Source organism: Scleropages formosus, chromosome 10 (assembly GCF_900964775.1).
Source record: "Scleropages formosus chromosome 10, fSclFor1.1, whole genome shotgun sequence".
Taxonomy (NCBI): domain Eukaryota; kingdom Metazoa; phylum Chordata; class Actinopteri; order Osteoglossiformes; family Osteoglossidae; genus Scleropages; species Scleropages formosus.
Window position 1 is genome coordinate 28,728,951 of NC_041815.1, and position 12,224 is coordinate 28,741,174.

Below are 12,224 nucleotides of genomic sequence, written 5' to 3' on the forward strand. Positions count from 1 at the left end.
GAAATTAACTACGGTAATCACTTTGCCCCTCTTCAACACACGAGCCAAAGTATTACAGGGAAGTACTGAAGTACAAACATATCGGCCGGAAAATCCGGTAATGGAAAGTCAGAAAGTACCGATATATGAACTGGAGGATTTTGTCTGTAAAACCTGAAAACCTTTAAATCGAGGTCCATTTATAGAGGGTTTAATGCAGCAGCATTTTCCACCTACTCAATTCTTTCTCAAACACACCACACACACACACAGCGTCAGCAGACTAAAATTACAGCTCTGTTTGGAATGGAAAAGCAGCTACTGACCTCCTGGTTCTTGTAAAGGAAGACCTTGTCGTTACACAACACCACGTAGAGCTTTGAGCGCAGACCTCGGAGCTCCAGGTAGCCCTGCATCTCGTGGTTCGTGGCGGAAAGGCTGAGCAAGGAGCCCTTGGATTCCCTTCGGCACCGGGGATCCCCCACGGCATCCTGCAGCACCGACACCCACCCGTTCCTCTCGACTTGAGACGCGGAAAAAGACGCCCTTCTTAGATTCATCAGAGCAAACACAACATCTAGCAAACACGTTTGCCTCAAAGAGGAGGTCACGTACGGTCACTCTCAGCCCGAAAGACGAACGTCCGGCTGTGGGTCACCACCTCGAACTTCTGCTCCCCAATGTTAGAGACACTGGCGATGGAGGAAGTTGAGATGATCCTCTTTGAGTAGACCTCCTGTAGAGGCCATGCATTAGTTCCACACCTTTGACCCTGGACACCGTGCATTGGCCGAGCAACCTAACGTTGGGCAGCAAATTGTAAACGGAGGGCACCTTCTCATTGTCGAAGTATCTCAGGTAGTCGGCGTCAAGCTTGACCCAGCGGCGCTGATAGATCATGGACCTGCAGACAGGGAAAGGAAGATCTCAGATGTCAACAATTGGTTTCATTATGGAGAAGGATCAGGGGAATAAGGAGATGCCTTGTTGTTGAAGGACCATACATCTGGTCAGAGGTTCGCCTGCGCGGTAATGACCACAGGGAGAAGTGTGGCGGTACACCCTGACTATATGGAGAGCTCACTACAACATGCAAACCAAAGCCATGTGACAAGCTAATGGTGCAGCCGCGCTTTCAAATTTTAACCGCCACGTTTTACCTGGTCCTGACTGTCTGTCGGTGTCTCACCACAGTTTGAGCGCTCTCATTCTCGCTCTCTGCATCTTTTTTGCTTCTCTCATTGCAGCGGTCAGGTGCGAAGGCCGACGCCGGCAGCTATTTAAAGCGACCTCGCTGAGATGCGTCTTGGTTGCAAAAGACGAGAGAAAGAGGGGCGACCGTGGCCGCGATTTGCCGAGGTGCCTCTACGACCCGGTGCAAAAAGGGGCGGAGCCTACGGGCCACGCAACCCACACAAGGGCTCAAATTCTTTTTATGAATTTACCCTGAGAGCTTCACCACCTTTCACAATCACCTCCACCAGCTCTGCTCCCACAGCAAAACTTGTAAGGAGCAGTGGTTAGAGCTGCCACCTTGCACTCGAAGTACCCAGGTTCATTCAAATCCCACGTCCCGCTGCAGCAAACCTTGATTAAGCCACTTGCCCTGAATTGATAGAGTAAAAATTACCCTGCTGTATAAATGGGTAAATCAGTGTAAACAACACTGTGGTCACTTTGGAGAAAAATGACCGAAAATGACCAAATGTAACACGGTAAGTTGTGCGGCCGCACTGCCAGACGCGAAGAGCCAATATGAGCATAAAGACAGATATCGCTCTGACTCAAGTTTGCAGCTTCTTCCTCTTTTCTCGCTACTGACTCGCTGCTTTAGTGAAGTTTGCGCTGCAGGTTCAGTGGCCCCACCAGGGTATTTTTACTTCATGGTCTCGCTTCTGCAGCAGAAGCATAAGAAAAGGCCCAGAGGTGCAACGCTCACGTACCCCTGGGGCGGGTTCTTGTCCAACCAGCCCATCTTGATGACGGGGGAGGGGGGAAGGCTTGGGTCCACAGAGGGTGCGTTGGGGGGCAGGGAGCTCACAGGGAGGTACACGCTCTGGTTAAACGACTCCAATCTGTAGACATGAAGAAGAGCAAACATCTCTCAGTTCCCCCCAACACACACACACACACACACACACACACACACACACACATTTTCAGAACCGCTTGTCCCAAACGGGGTCACGGGGAACCGGAGCCTATCCGGCAACACAGGGTGCAAGGCTGGACGGGGAGGGGGACACACCCAGGACGGGACGCCAGTGCATTGCAAGCCACCCCAAGCGGGACTCGAACCCCAGACCCACCAGAGAGCAGGACCCGGTCAAACCCACTGTGCCCCCCCCCCACATATGTCAGAAGAAAAAAAAAGGCTGTTAGATAAGACATTAGTAATTATGCAATTCCATGTAAGGATGTGCGTGCGCACACACACACACACACACACACACACACACACACACACACACACACACACACATTATACAGTATATATATATAGACAGAGCACCTACCAGAATTATTCATGGCCCTTAATTACTTTGTTCTGCACTTTTACTTTAATAAAACGTCCAAAGTACTTTACATTCCGTGCTGTATAATAAAGTGCGAAAAAAGTGCACAGGGAGGGGATACTTTTAGTTGTTGTGTTGAGTGCGTGCGTGCATGTGTGTATATTTTACAAACACACAGGAATACCTCTTATCTATATATACATATGGACGGACACACACACACACATATATATAAACAGCACTGCTTGAAAGTATGGTAACCCTTTATGTGCCTTAGTTTTACCATGATATGGTTATTAAATGAGAATCAGTGTTTCTCATGTGACACAATAGGTGTGTAATGACTAATTTCATATGTTGCTTTAGAGGAAATCATGTGTGTAGTAGAAACACACAAGTAGGGCAGGTGTAAAAATAAATGAAGCCCAAGTTGAACTGGTTAAGCCAAGTCGGTAAGTAGAGTCAGGGGTGTAAATCATGGTCATTTATTCATTTTATAAAGTGGAAGTGTATTGTAATATTTTACACAGGAATAACGACCACCCTTATAGGGTTCACACACTTTCAAGCAGCACTGGATACAGACAGACATTATAAACCCCAAAGGAAGTGTTTGAACCTACAGCCTTTAAGTGGCACTTTGGATTTTGTGTGTGTGTGTGTGTGTGTGTGTGTGTGTGTGTGTGTGTAGTCCCAGTGTTGGCAAACACACCGCTTACTGGCAGCGTAAAGGAAGGAAGTCAGAAACTGCACAATCCAGACTCGTGACGCTCGTATTCCATCCCAGTAGCCGAATTCTGCCCTTGAGCAACTTGTTATAAATTATTCGCTCAGCAAAAATATCGTCTTTTTTTAACACAAGGAACTTCTGCCGTTTGCATCATCGCGGCGGGAACATGTGGGCGGACGGAGACCGAGTGCGGGCCAAAGCAGTGAAGTCCGAAGAGCGACGCTCACTTGGACATGGGGTCGGGGGTCGCTTCGCCGTCACTCTCCAGAATCTCGTCATCGCTGTACAGGCTATTCTGGCGTTTGCGATGCTCCTCTGTTACAGACAGGAAGCCGTTGCCCTGCCGGATGAAAGATCCTTCAGATCCGCGTTGTCGTAAACACACAAACAGCCTCAGCGTGGAAAAACTTTGTGAAACATCTATCCATCCGTCCATTAACCCACGATCAATTACTGGTGGTCCAGTGCAGGGTCACGGTGGTCCAGAGCCTATCCTGGAAACATACGGTGAGGCAGGATACACCCTGGACGTCAGGGCATCAGACAGTCACAAGGCATCTCACACACACACACACACACACACACACACACACACACACGCACGCTGGGGATTCTAGAGTCACCAGTCCACCTGAAATACATGTCTTTGCACTGCGAGAGGAAACCAGAGCACCTGGAGGAAACATAGGCAAACATGGGGAGATGATGCAAACTCCACAGAGACCGAGCTGGATTCGAACCTCGAACCTTGGCCCCCGGCTGAGTAAAAACGAGTTCACAGGGCTCTAACAAGGCGCACAGCCGTTTGTAAAACGATACCCTAGAGAGCAGGGAGCTTCGCGTTTACTTTGGGTGGGTTTTTTTTTTTTTTTTTTTTTTACTAACAGCAAGTCATGTAGTTACTACCTGATTCTATTGCAGCTCCAAGGTAGGGTGTTGGTTAAGAACCCATAGCTGAACAAACCTGCATGCACGCGTGTGCACACGCACACGCACACACACACACACACCAACCTTTGCTGTCATGTTTACAATCTCAAATCCTTGGTTATACAGGATATCTGGGTCCTCATAGCCTTCTGAGCTGTCACTAGACGAAGATCCTGACAGAGAGAAGAAAATCATCATGAAGACAAATAACAAAATTAATAGTAACAAAAACGGCGCCAATAACAATGACTCTGTACACAAACACTCGTGCAGGCTGTTTTATATAACTTACTGAATCCCATGTGTTGTCTTTACTCTGTTTTTCTCAACGGACACTTGGACTGCAGAAACCATGAGTTTTAAACTCCACCCGTTTACCATTTTTACCATAATTATACATAATGGGTGGTTTGTGCAGAAACCAGCAGAAAAAAAAGTGTGTCAAGACTCAAAAAAACACTTGTCAAACACACACATAAAATTTATGAAATATATAGAGACAACATCATATGTGGTAAAAAAAAAAAGTCAGAAAAAAAACACAGGACTTGTTTACTTTTCCCTCACAGTACAGAAAAAGTTTTTTTTTTTTTAAAAAAAAAAAAAAAAAAAAAACTTTATTTAGTAAACACACTGTACTTCCCCGCACAACAGAGGATGACACTCACATCTGGGGTGCTGGGGGGGCGGACTTACTGGTTTTGCGGGTCGGGTGCAGGACCCCCCCTCTGGGCTGGGCCACCGGGACGGAGGACTGGCTGGGGAACGTGGTCCGGGGCGGGACGTCCGGAACCTTCTCAAAGACGCTGCCGTCATCGACCGGAGACGTGCTGCTGGGTGGGTGGGGGGAGGTAAGTGGGGGTGCAAACCTCAACAAAACCGCCTTGTCCACCTGTTCGTCTTAATTTCGGCGAACATTAGACTGCTACAACTAAAGCATGTCTTCCTGAGAGGACGTTGCACAGTGATCAAACGCTCGTTTTCTGTGACCTCCGGGCAAGCAGGCACCACCAGGAAGCCCCCCCCCCCCCCCCCCCAGGCTCCGCCCCCTTGGGCCGGATGACCGACGGTTCGGGGTTCGCTGGGCCACAAATCCCGCCGGGCTGACACGGCGGCGGGAGGAATCTCGCGCGGGGCCTGCGGTTACCACGGCGACAGAAATCCACAGCAACCCCCCCACGCTTCCGACTCGCATGCAACACAGCTGCACCTGAACAAAAACAAAGAAAGTCGAGGGAGACGGCGGCCCACGCGTGGAAAACGGTCGAAAATAACCAGGACTGCGTGTCGCCGCCGAAGTGAAATTATAGCTTCCATTCTCAAAAGATATATTTTGCATTGCGAACATGTGTCCGGGTTCCCCATTTTTTCGGTCGAACTTCCCCGTCCGGCCCCGAGTGGCACCTCGGCGCGGCGCCGAGCCCCAGGAAAGAGCAGGCATTGTTGCGGACAGGAAAGGCGCGGGTTCCAGAGCGCACAACCTATATTTAACGCGCTCGCATCCGCTGCACTCTCCATCCCTGCAGCGACCCCACAGCCAACCGCTGCTTCCCGGAGCGCCGATCCTTCTCCCCTTCCTCTCGCTCTCTGAGGAGCGCATCGGCCCCCGCGGATCCATCGACCGTTTACTTTTGGGCCATCAATCAAGACCTTCATTTACATTCAAAGAGACCTAATGATTTACCCATTGATACAACGCGGTAATTTTTACCTACCAGATCAGGCGAAGTCCCTCGATCAAGGCTACCGCACCAGGAGGACGTGGTCTTCGAACCTAGGACCTTCGAGTGCGAGACAGCAGTTCTAACCACTACGGACCCAAAACCCTCGACCTTCCACTGGGTCCCAAGAAAATGCGTCCAATTCCATGGAAAACGTCCCCGGACGCAACCAGCCTCGAACCCCAGGTGAGATCCACGCAAAGCGTACACAGGACGGTCATCATCGGGTCACCATCAACGCGGTTCAAAGAGCAATTCCCTTCCGGAGAAGGTCAACGCCATCCCAGACGCATCGCAAGGCAGGGCGACGTCCCCCTGAGACTCACCCCCCCCCCCCTTTTCTCCATCGGCACTCACAGCATGAAGGCCGAACGCCGAACTGCTTACAGCGATTTACCCAGGTACACAGCTGGGTAACTTTTACTGTGTCGCATCAGCGCGAGCACCTGGATCAAGGCAACTACAGCAGGAGGTGAGACTGGAACCCGGGACCTTGGGATCGGAAGGCGACAGTTCTAGCCACCGCGTCCCCCGCTGCCCCATGATCCTGAAGACAAGAGTGTGGCGACCAGTGTCCCCCAACACTCAGTGGACAGCGGGACACAGCGGCTCCACCTCAGGGGACAGCGTGTTGGACGCCCTTAGAGTGTCCCTCACACAAGCGTAAAGTCCAACACGGATGTCCGAGAATGGGTGCGGAACACACACACACACACACACACACACACACACACTCGTGGGACACAAGAAACGCAACAGCCGGATCCAAGTCCAACCACCAGAGCCCCACCACCCCCATTCGTACACTCGACTGTCAGACATCACAAACACTCTGAACGTTGTGTTGGTGAATTCATCTTTGGTGAACTGGCACAGACAGACAAACACACACACACAGACATACACACCCCCGCTATGACGTCACCAAACACGAACATGGAAACAAAACCGACGGTTGAGACGAACGCGTTAAATTCCCCACTGACAGGCCACACAACCCGTCTTCCCTCGCAAACACAGACACAGAGTCGAAAACACACTTCACACACACTTCCCGCTACATTTCAGAGGTCCCAGCGGTCACCCGGGCAACGAGGCCGACGCGCAGCGATGAGCGAAGGAGGATAAAAGACAGGACTCACCTGTCGGGACCCGAGCCCAAGACCCATCGCTGGTGGAGCCAGGGAGGAGTGTGTGTGTGTGTGCGAGCAGTGTGTGTCGGGGACACGTCCCGCTGAGGGAAGAGGCCAGAGGAGGAGGCGAAGGCCGACGGCGCAGACGACCGTCTGCAGGGAAGAAGCCGAGAGCACTTAGTGAGATGTTTGCGAGCGGCTCCCCGTGTCGCGTCACCAGCTTCCTGTGCCGCAGCCGCCTCGCTCACCTCGCTCGCCCGCCCCCTCTCTCGCTCTCTCATTCGTGCGTTCGCAGCGCCCTCCGCCACACGCAAAAGAGAGCGAGAACGAGAGGGCGCCGACCCCACGGCTACCCATAATGCAGCAGCGAGGCCTCAAACACACAGATGAGGCCCTGATGAACACGAACACACACACACACGGCTCCTCCGATTCACTTCTCTACAGAGGTGCAATAAGAGGAGAGGGGTTTCAAACCCACACCCATCACATCCTTACCTAACAAACTGTATGAAATGTTTGTACATTTGGCCTTTGAAATCACTAGTCATGTTTTAAGATGTCACATGTTTGCGTTGTTATTTCTGCAGGCTGTTTACAGATGTTTTTAATTCATTCGCAACGACAGCAGCACCACGATTCGACTGCGCAGGAGATCTTGTAAAAGCGCGTGATGCTGCCGCTGTCGTTTTTTATTTGTGCTTATTACTGTTCGACGGGCTTCTGGTTTGATTGCGTTCATTGTTTTGTTGTCCCTTGTCAAACGTTATGTCGTACGATTTCATCTCGTTTCCGTGACGATGGACGGTTTGTTTTTGAAGCGCGCTTGGCGTTTCTGTATTTTTCACCGCAATGTAACAAAGTCTGGGCATCTTTCATGTCTTCGGGGTTTGAAGTCTGAACGGTTTGCATGTTTCAAATGTTAATAAAAGACATTAAACGGCCGGTGGTGTAGTGGTTAGATCTGCTGCATTTGGACCCAAAGGGTTGCAGGTTTGAATCCCCCTTTCAGCTGTAGTACCCCTGAGTAACATGTTCACTGCCAATAAAATTACCCAGCTGTGTAAATGAGTAAATAAATTAGCGTTTTAAATCAGGTAAAAGTAATTTAAAGGGACGACAATGGAACGTGTTGAATGTTTGTTGCTGCTGTAGCATAACAACCCGCTTGAATGGAACCGGTGGTCCCGGGTTCGAATCTCACCTCATCCTCTAGTGCCCTTGATCAGGACACCCTCAACCGATACAATAGAAATAATCTTCCAATAAATGGGTGAATAGGTGTAAATCAATGCAAGCAGAAAGTCACTTTGGAGAAAAGTGTCAGATAAATGAATGAAACGAAACATCTCGTTCGACGAGAACGCGTCGATGACGAGTAACGCTTCAACCACACAGAGTTGGGCCTCGGATGACTTTTCGTTTGCGTATGAGAATTTCTATTTTAAGCGCCTTGAGGTTAGACTCGAGGAAAATCCCACGGTGCAATTCTCAGAGTCCTGTTATTCTGGAAGGTTCTGGAAGTTCTACATTCTTCGACGCCGTGACCGCTGTCATTGTGAGCGTCCGGACACACCGACATGTCTTTTGCCTTTAAAAGGGACCACATGAGGCGTCAGTTACTTGGTTGCGCAACAAAGAACTCTTTTTCTTTATTTCGAGTTTAATGAAAGGAAGAACTGCTGTGATGAGATGAGAAAACCGCCTTTTCGGGAACTTTGGGCCAGGAGACACTCGAGTTTGCGACAGTCCAGATAAAAATGGGCTCGAGCAACAAACTCGTGACTTTCAGATCCACTGACGTCTAACCATGTGGTTAGCGCTGTTGCCTTGGACTCCAAGAACATGGGTTCAAATCCCACCTCTTGCGACAATGCGCTGAACCGACACGGTAAAAATGACCCTGCTGTATGAACAGGTAAATTGGTGTAAGTGGCTCTGGAGAAGGTGAATGAATGAATAAATAAACAACCTAATGCAACAAAAATGTTTCATTGATTATTTTTTGCATTCATGATTAAACAAACTTTTGGTGTTAGTTTGTACTACATGTCAGTTTTTAGAAAAATGTTCCACATTCTTGAAATCAGCAAATTTTGGCACTAGGTTCAGAGCTCTGAATATTCTTAGTACCTGTCAGAATCTAATGCTTTGTAGAATGTTCTGGCGCCTTCTGGAGCCTTCCAAATGAAATAGGACACTCTAGAAGAACTGGTGGTGTTTTTCTAATCAGGAAACTTTCACTAATCGTAATCAATGGACATCAATGGAAATGTAATGTCAAAGTACCGTGATTGTCACCGGAAAACAAAAATTAAGCAGCGAAACGGATCCCGTGAACACACACCTGTAGTTGGTTTTTTCCCCCCTCTTCAAAAAAAAAAAAAAAAAAAAATCACAGTAATAATGATCACCGTTACTTGACTGAACACCACTATCGGGGGAGGGGGGTCATTTTAACATCTCTCTCTCTCACACACACACACACACACACACACACACACACACACACACACACACACGAGCAGAAAGCCAGAAAATTTGCACACTTTCCTTTCCATACTATAAAAAGACAAAGACCAAAAGCTCCACCTGTAGGGGGCGCTCTCTGCTAACACTCAAAGTGGAGTCAACTGGCCTTTCCTGACTACATAACAAGGAAAAAAAAGGCCTCACAGATTCATTTTTCTGACATTTTTTTCTGGACTATGGATCATATTGTCAATAAAAAAAAATTAGTTTTTAAATTTTTTTTTTCCCCCAGAAAGAAGAATCTGCTTGCTGTAAAGCAGAGTGAGGGACGGTAAAGTACTTTGTTCGAATAGGACCTCCCTACCATCGACACCATGGACAGCAAAGAGGACAGTAAAGGAGAACTTGAACCCAAGACTGGGAAGGGACAGCAGTTCCTCAACTTATGAACAGCTGGGAACAGAAGTCCGTTTGTAATTCGATTTGTTCGTAACTTCAAAGTCCCTTTAATGAGCCCACAATCCACAAAATTATAACACGGATAAATCCCTCCATTTATTCACTTATTCAGTTAGATTCTGGAAAAACCTCAGATGACACTATAATACCAAAAAAAAAAAAAAAAAAAAAAAAAAAACTTATTTAATGATTTTTTTAGCATCACCCTTAAAATTAAAACCTGTAAAGAACTCCGATAAACAAAGATAAATAATATTGAAGTGCACTGATTTATTTATTGGAGAGATAAATCTGTTGTAAAATTAATTTTTCCCCCTCACCGAGGTTCTGTAAATGCCTTTAATAAAGCTACATTACACGGAAACACTTAAAATTTCAACTCCAAACTGCAATAAAATTACACAACCATCGTCTCCACAAACTGCTACTTAGTGCTAATTGTTGACCAATTCATCCCAAAAAATGCACAACGTTCCTTGTCTTGTCATTGATCACCGACACTCGGGAACACCAGACATGAGCGGCAAACACTGTGGAACCGAGTTGAATTAAGGGGGCTCCACACTCCTATTCTGCACAATAATCGCTGGTCGAAACAGAACAGAGATTTTAGAAAACGGAATAAAATTTAGAATTTAAAAAATTATTTTGGAAAAATATTTGTATCTTTGAAAATGTTTAACTCCAACATAGAACTGCTTACCTTGCGGTGGGAGAGGTCAAGGTTGCGGTGGACCTGGGCGGAAGAACGGGGGGTCTCCGAGGTAGCAGAGGGGGGCAGCGCACCTCCTTAACAACCCCCACAGGGTGGGCCTTGGGGGGCAGCGGGGGAAGTCCTTTAGTTCCCGATTCCAGGAACGAGGGCTGATCGCTGGGCTGCGGCTGCTCCGAGGCGAAGCAGGAAGACGAAGACGAGGAAGATGAGGATGTGGAGACGGACGACGGGGAGGTCGGGGACATCTTCAGGCCGCTGGGGGTCTGCAGCTGCTGCTCTGTGGGTTGCAGGAGGAGGGTCTGTGGGCGTGGCCTGGGGGCGGGCATCGGCGGGAATCTGACCGGGGGGCGGTTCAGGGTCACCCTGGGAGGGATGGGGGGTGGAGGTCTGTCCTGAGAAGCCCCGCCCACCTCAGAGTGCCCTGCCGGACGGCGTTGCTTGGACCTCGGCCTGGGCACGGGACGGACCTCTGGGGCGTCGTCGCCGGAGCCCTCGGAGAACGCCCTCTGCAGGCTGGCCAGGATGCGGCGCTGGTGCCCCGGGGGCCCGACGCCCAGCTGCTCCAGGTCCCAGGCGGTGAGGTCCCGGCACTGGGACAGCAGGGCGCGCCCTTGGGCCTGGAAGGTGTCGGCGTACTGCTCCAGGTGCAGGGAGCTGAGCCACTCGGAGACGGCGAGGGAGCCGGTGCCCGTGGCCATGATGGATCGGGGAGCGCTTCCGTGTGCGCGGCGCAGTCGCAGATCACTTCATGACAGCTGCACGACCTGGCGGTGGGGGGGAAGACAACAATCACACTCATCTCCACGGTAACAGAACAACGAAGGGATCGGATGCGATTCGACATTATTGGGAGGGGAGAAAGTTGGTCAACATAACCCAGTCAAAAATGTATATTTTGCTTTATTATATTAGGGTGCCACGCAGCTCCTGGGTTGAAGGTTTGTACGTGGGTTAAAATATGGCTGTGTAGAACTTGCATCTGGGTGCTCTGGTTTCCTCCCACAGTCCAAAGAGATGTGTTTCAGGTAGACTGGTGACTCTAAATTGTCTATTGGGTGTGTGAATGAGAGAGACTGTCCTGTGATGAACCCTGCCTCACACCCCAGGCACCTGGGACAGGCTCTGGACCACCGGGACCGTACGTCATATGAGCGCTTATTGACAGCGGTTGGATGAGGGTAAAGAAATGAGATTTTCAACTGTGAATCATCAAGGAAATTAAGTTGATGGTGTCAACACAGTAAATCTGAGCTATGTTCATACGGCCGCATTTCCCCACAGCCGAGAGCACACGAACAACCCGTTTTTGCGACAGACCAGCGATGAATCAATGACACCAAAGGAAACTGTTGATCCAAGGACACGTGAGCTCAATGGGCTGAAGGTCTCCAGCACCTTTCAGCAGAACATTCCGTCAAACCCACACTTGCCCATGACCGGCGACCGGGAGGTGAAGCGCTGCGGGAATCCTGGGCAGTGTGAGGGAGCTTACTGGAGAACTAGAGATCTGTTTGGGGTTTTAAAAAAAAAAAAGGTTCTCAAGAAGCCAGACCTGAAATAGAAGCATTT

General features: G+C 49.3%; 1 protein-coding gene across 7 annotated transcripts in view; it reads right to left on the minus strand.

Annotated features, from left to right (window-relative positions):
* The window catches only part of arap1 (ArfGAP with RhoGAP domain, ankyrin repeat and PH domain 1), a 49,792-nt gene that overhangs the window by 24,909 nt on the left and 12,659 nt on the right, over window positions 1–12,224 (minus strand). For 3 of the 7 annotated variants that reach the window (XR_003797943.1, XR_003797944.1, XM_018748691.2), the window contains exons 2-10: window positions 10,644–11,419; window positions 7,019–7,162; window positions 4,852–4,988; window positions 4,240–4,328; window positions 3,453–3,565; window positions 1,923–2,054; window positions 814–883; window positions 595–715; window positions 306–502 (exon numbers count right to left, since the gene is read on the minus strand). Coding sequence is in view for 1 of the 7 variants with exons in the window: in XM_018748691.2 (XP_018604207.2) it covers window positions 306–502; window positions 595–715; window positions 814–883; window positions 1,923–2,054; window positions 3,453–3,565; window positions 4,240–4,328; window positions 4,852–4,988; window positions 7,019–7,162; window positions 10,644–11,353 (1,713 nt within the window). In the remaining 6 variants the exon portion in view is untranslated. Of the gene's footprint in view, window positions 1–305; window positions 503–594; window positions 716–813; window positions 884–1,922; window positions 2,055–3,452; window positions 3,566–4,239; window positions 4,329–4,851; window positions 4,989–7,018; window positions 7,163–10,643; window positions 11,420–12,224 lie in introns of those variants that run through there. The other 4 variants (XR_003797946.1, XR_001965990.2, XR_001965992.2 and 1 more) reach the window with 4 other exon arrangements.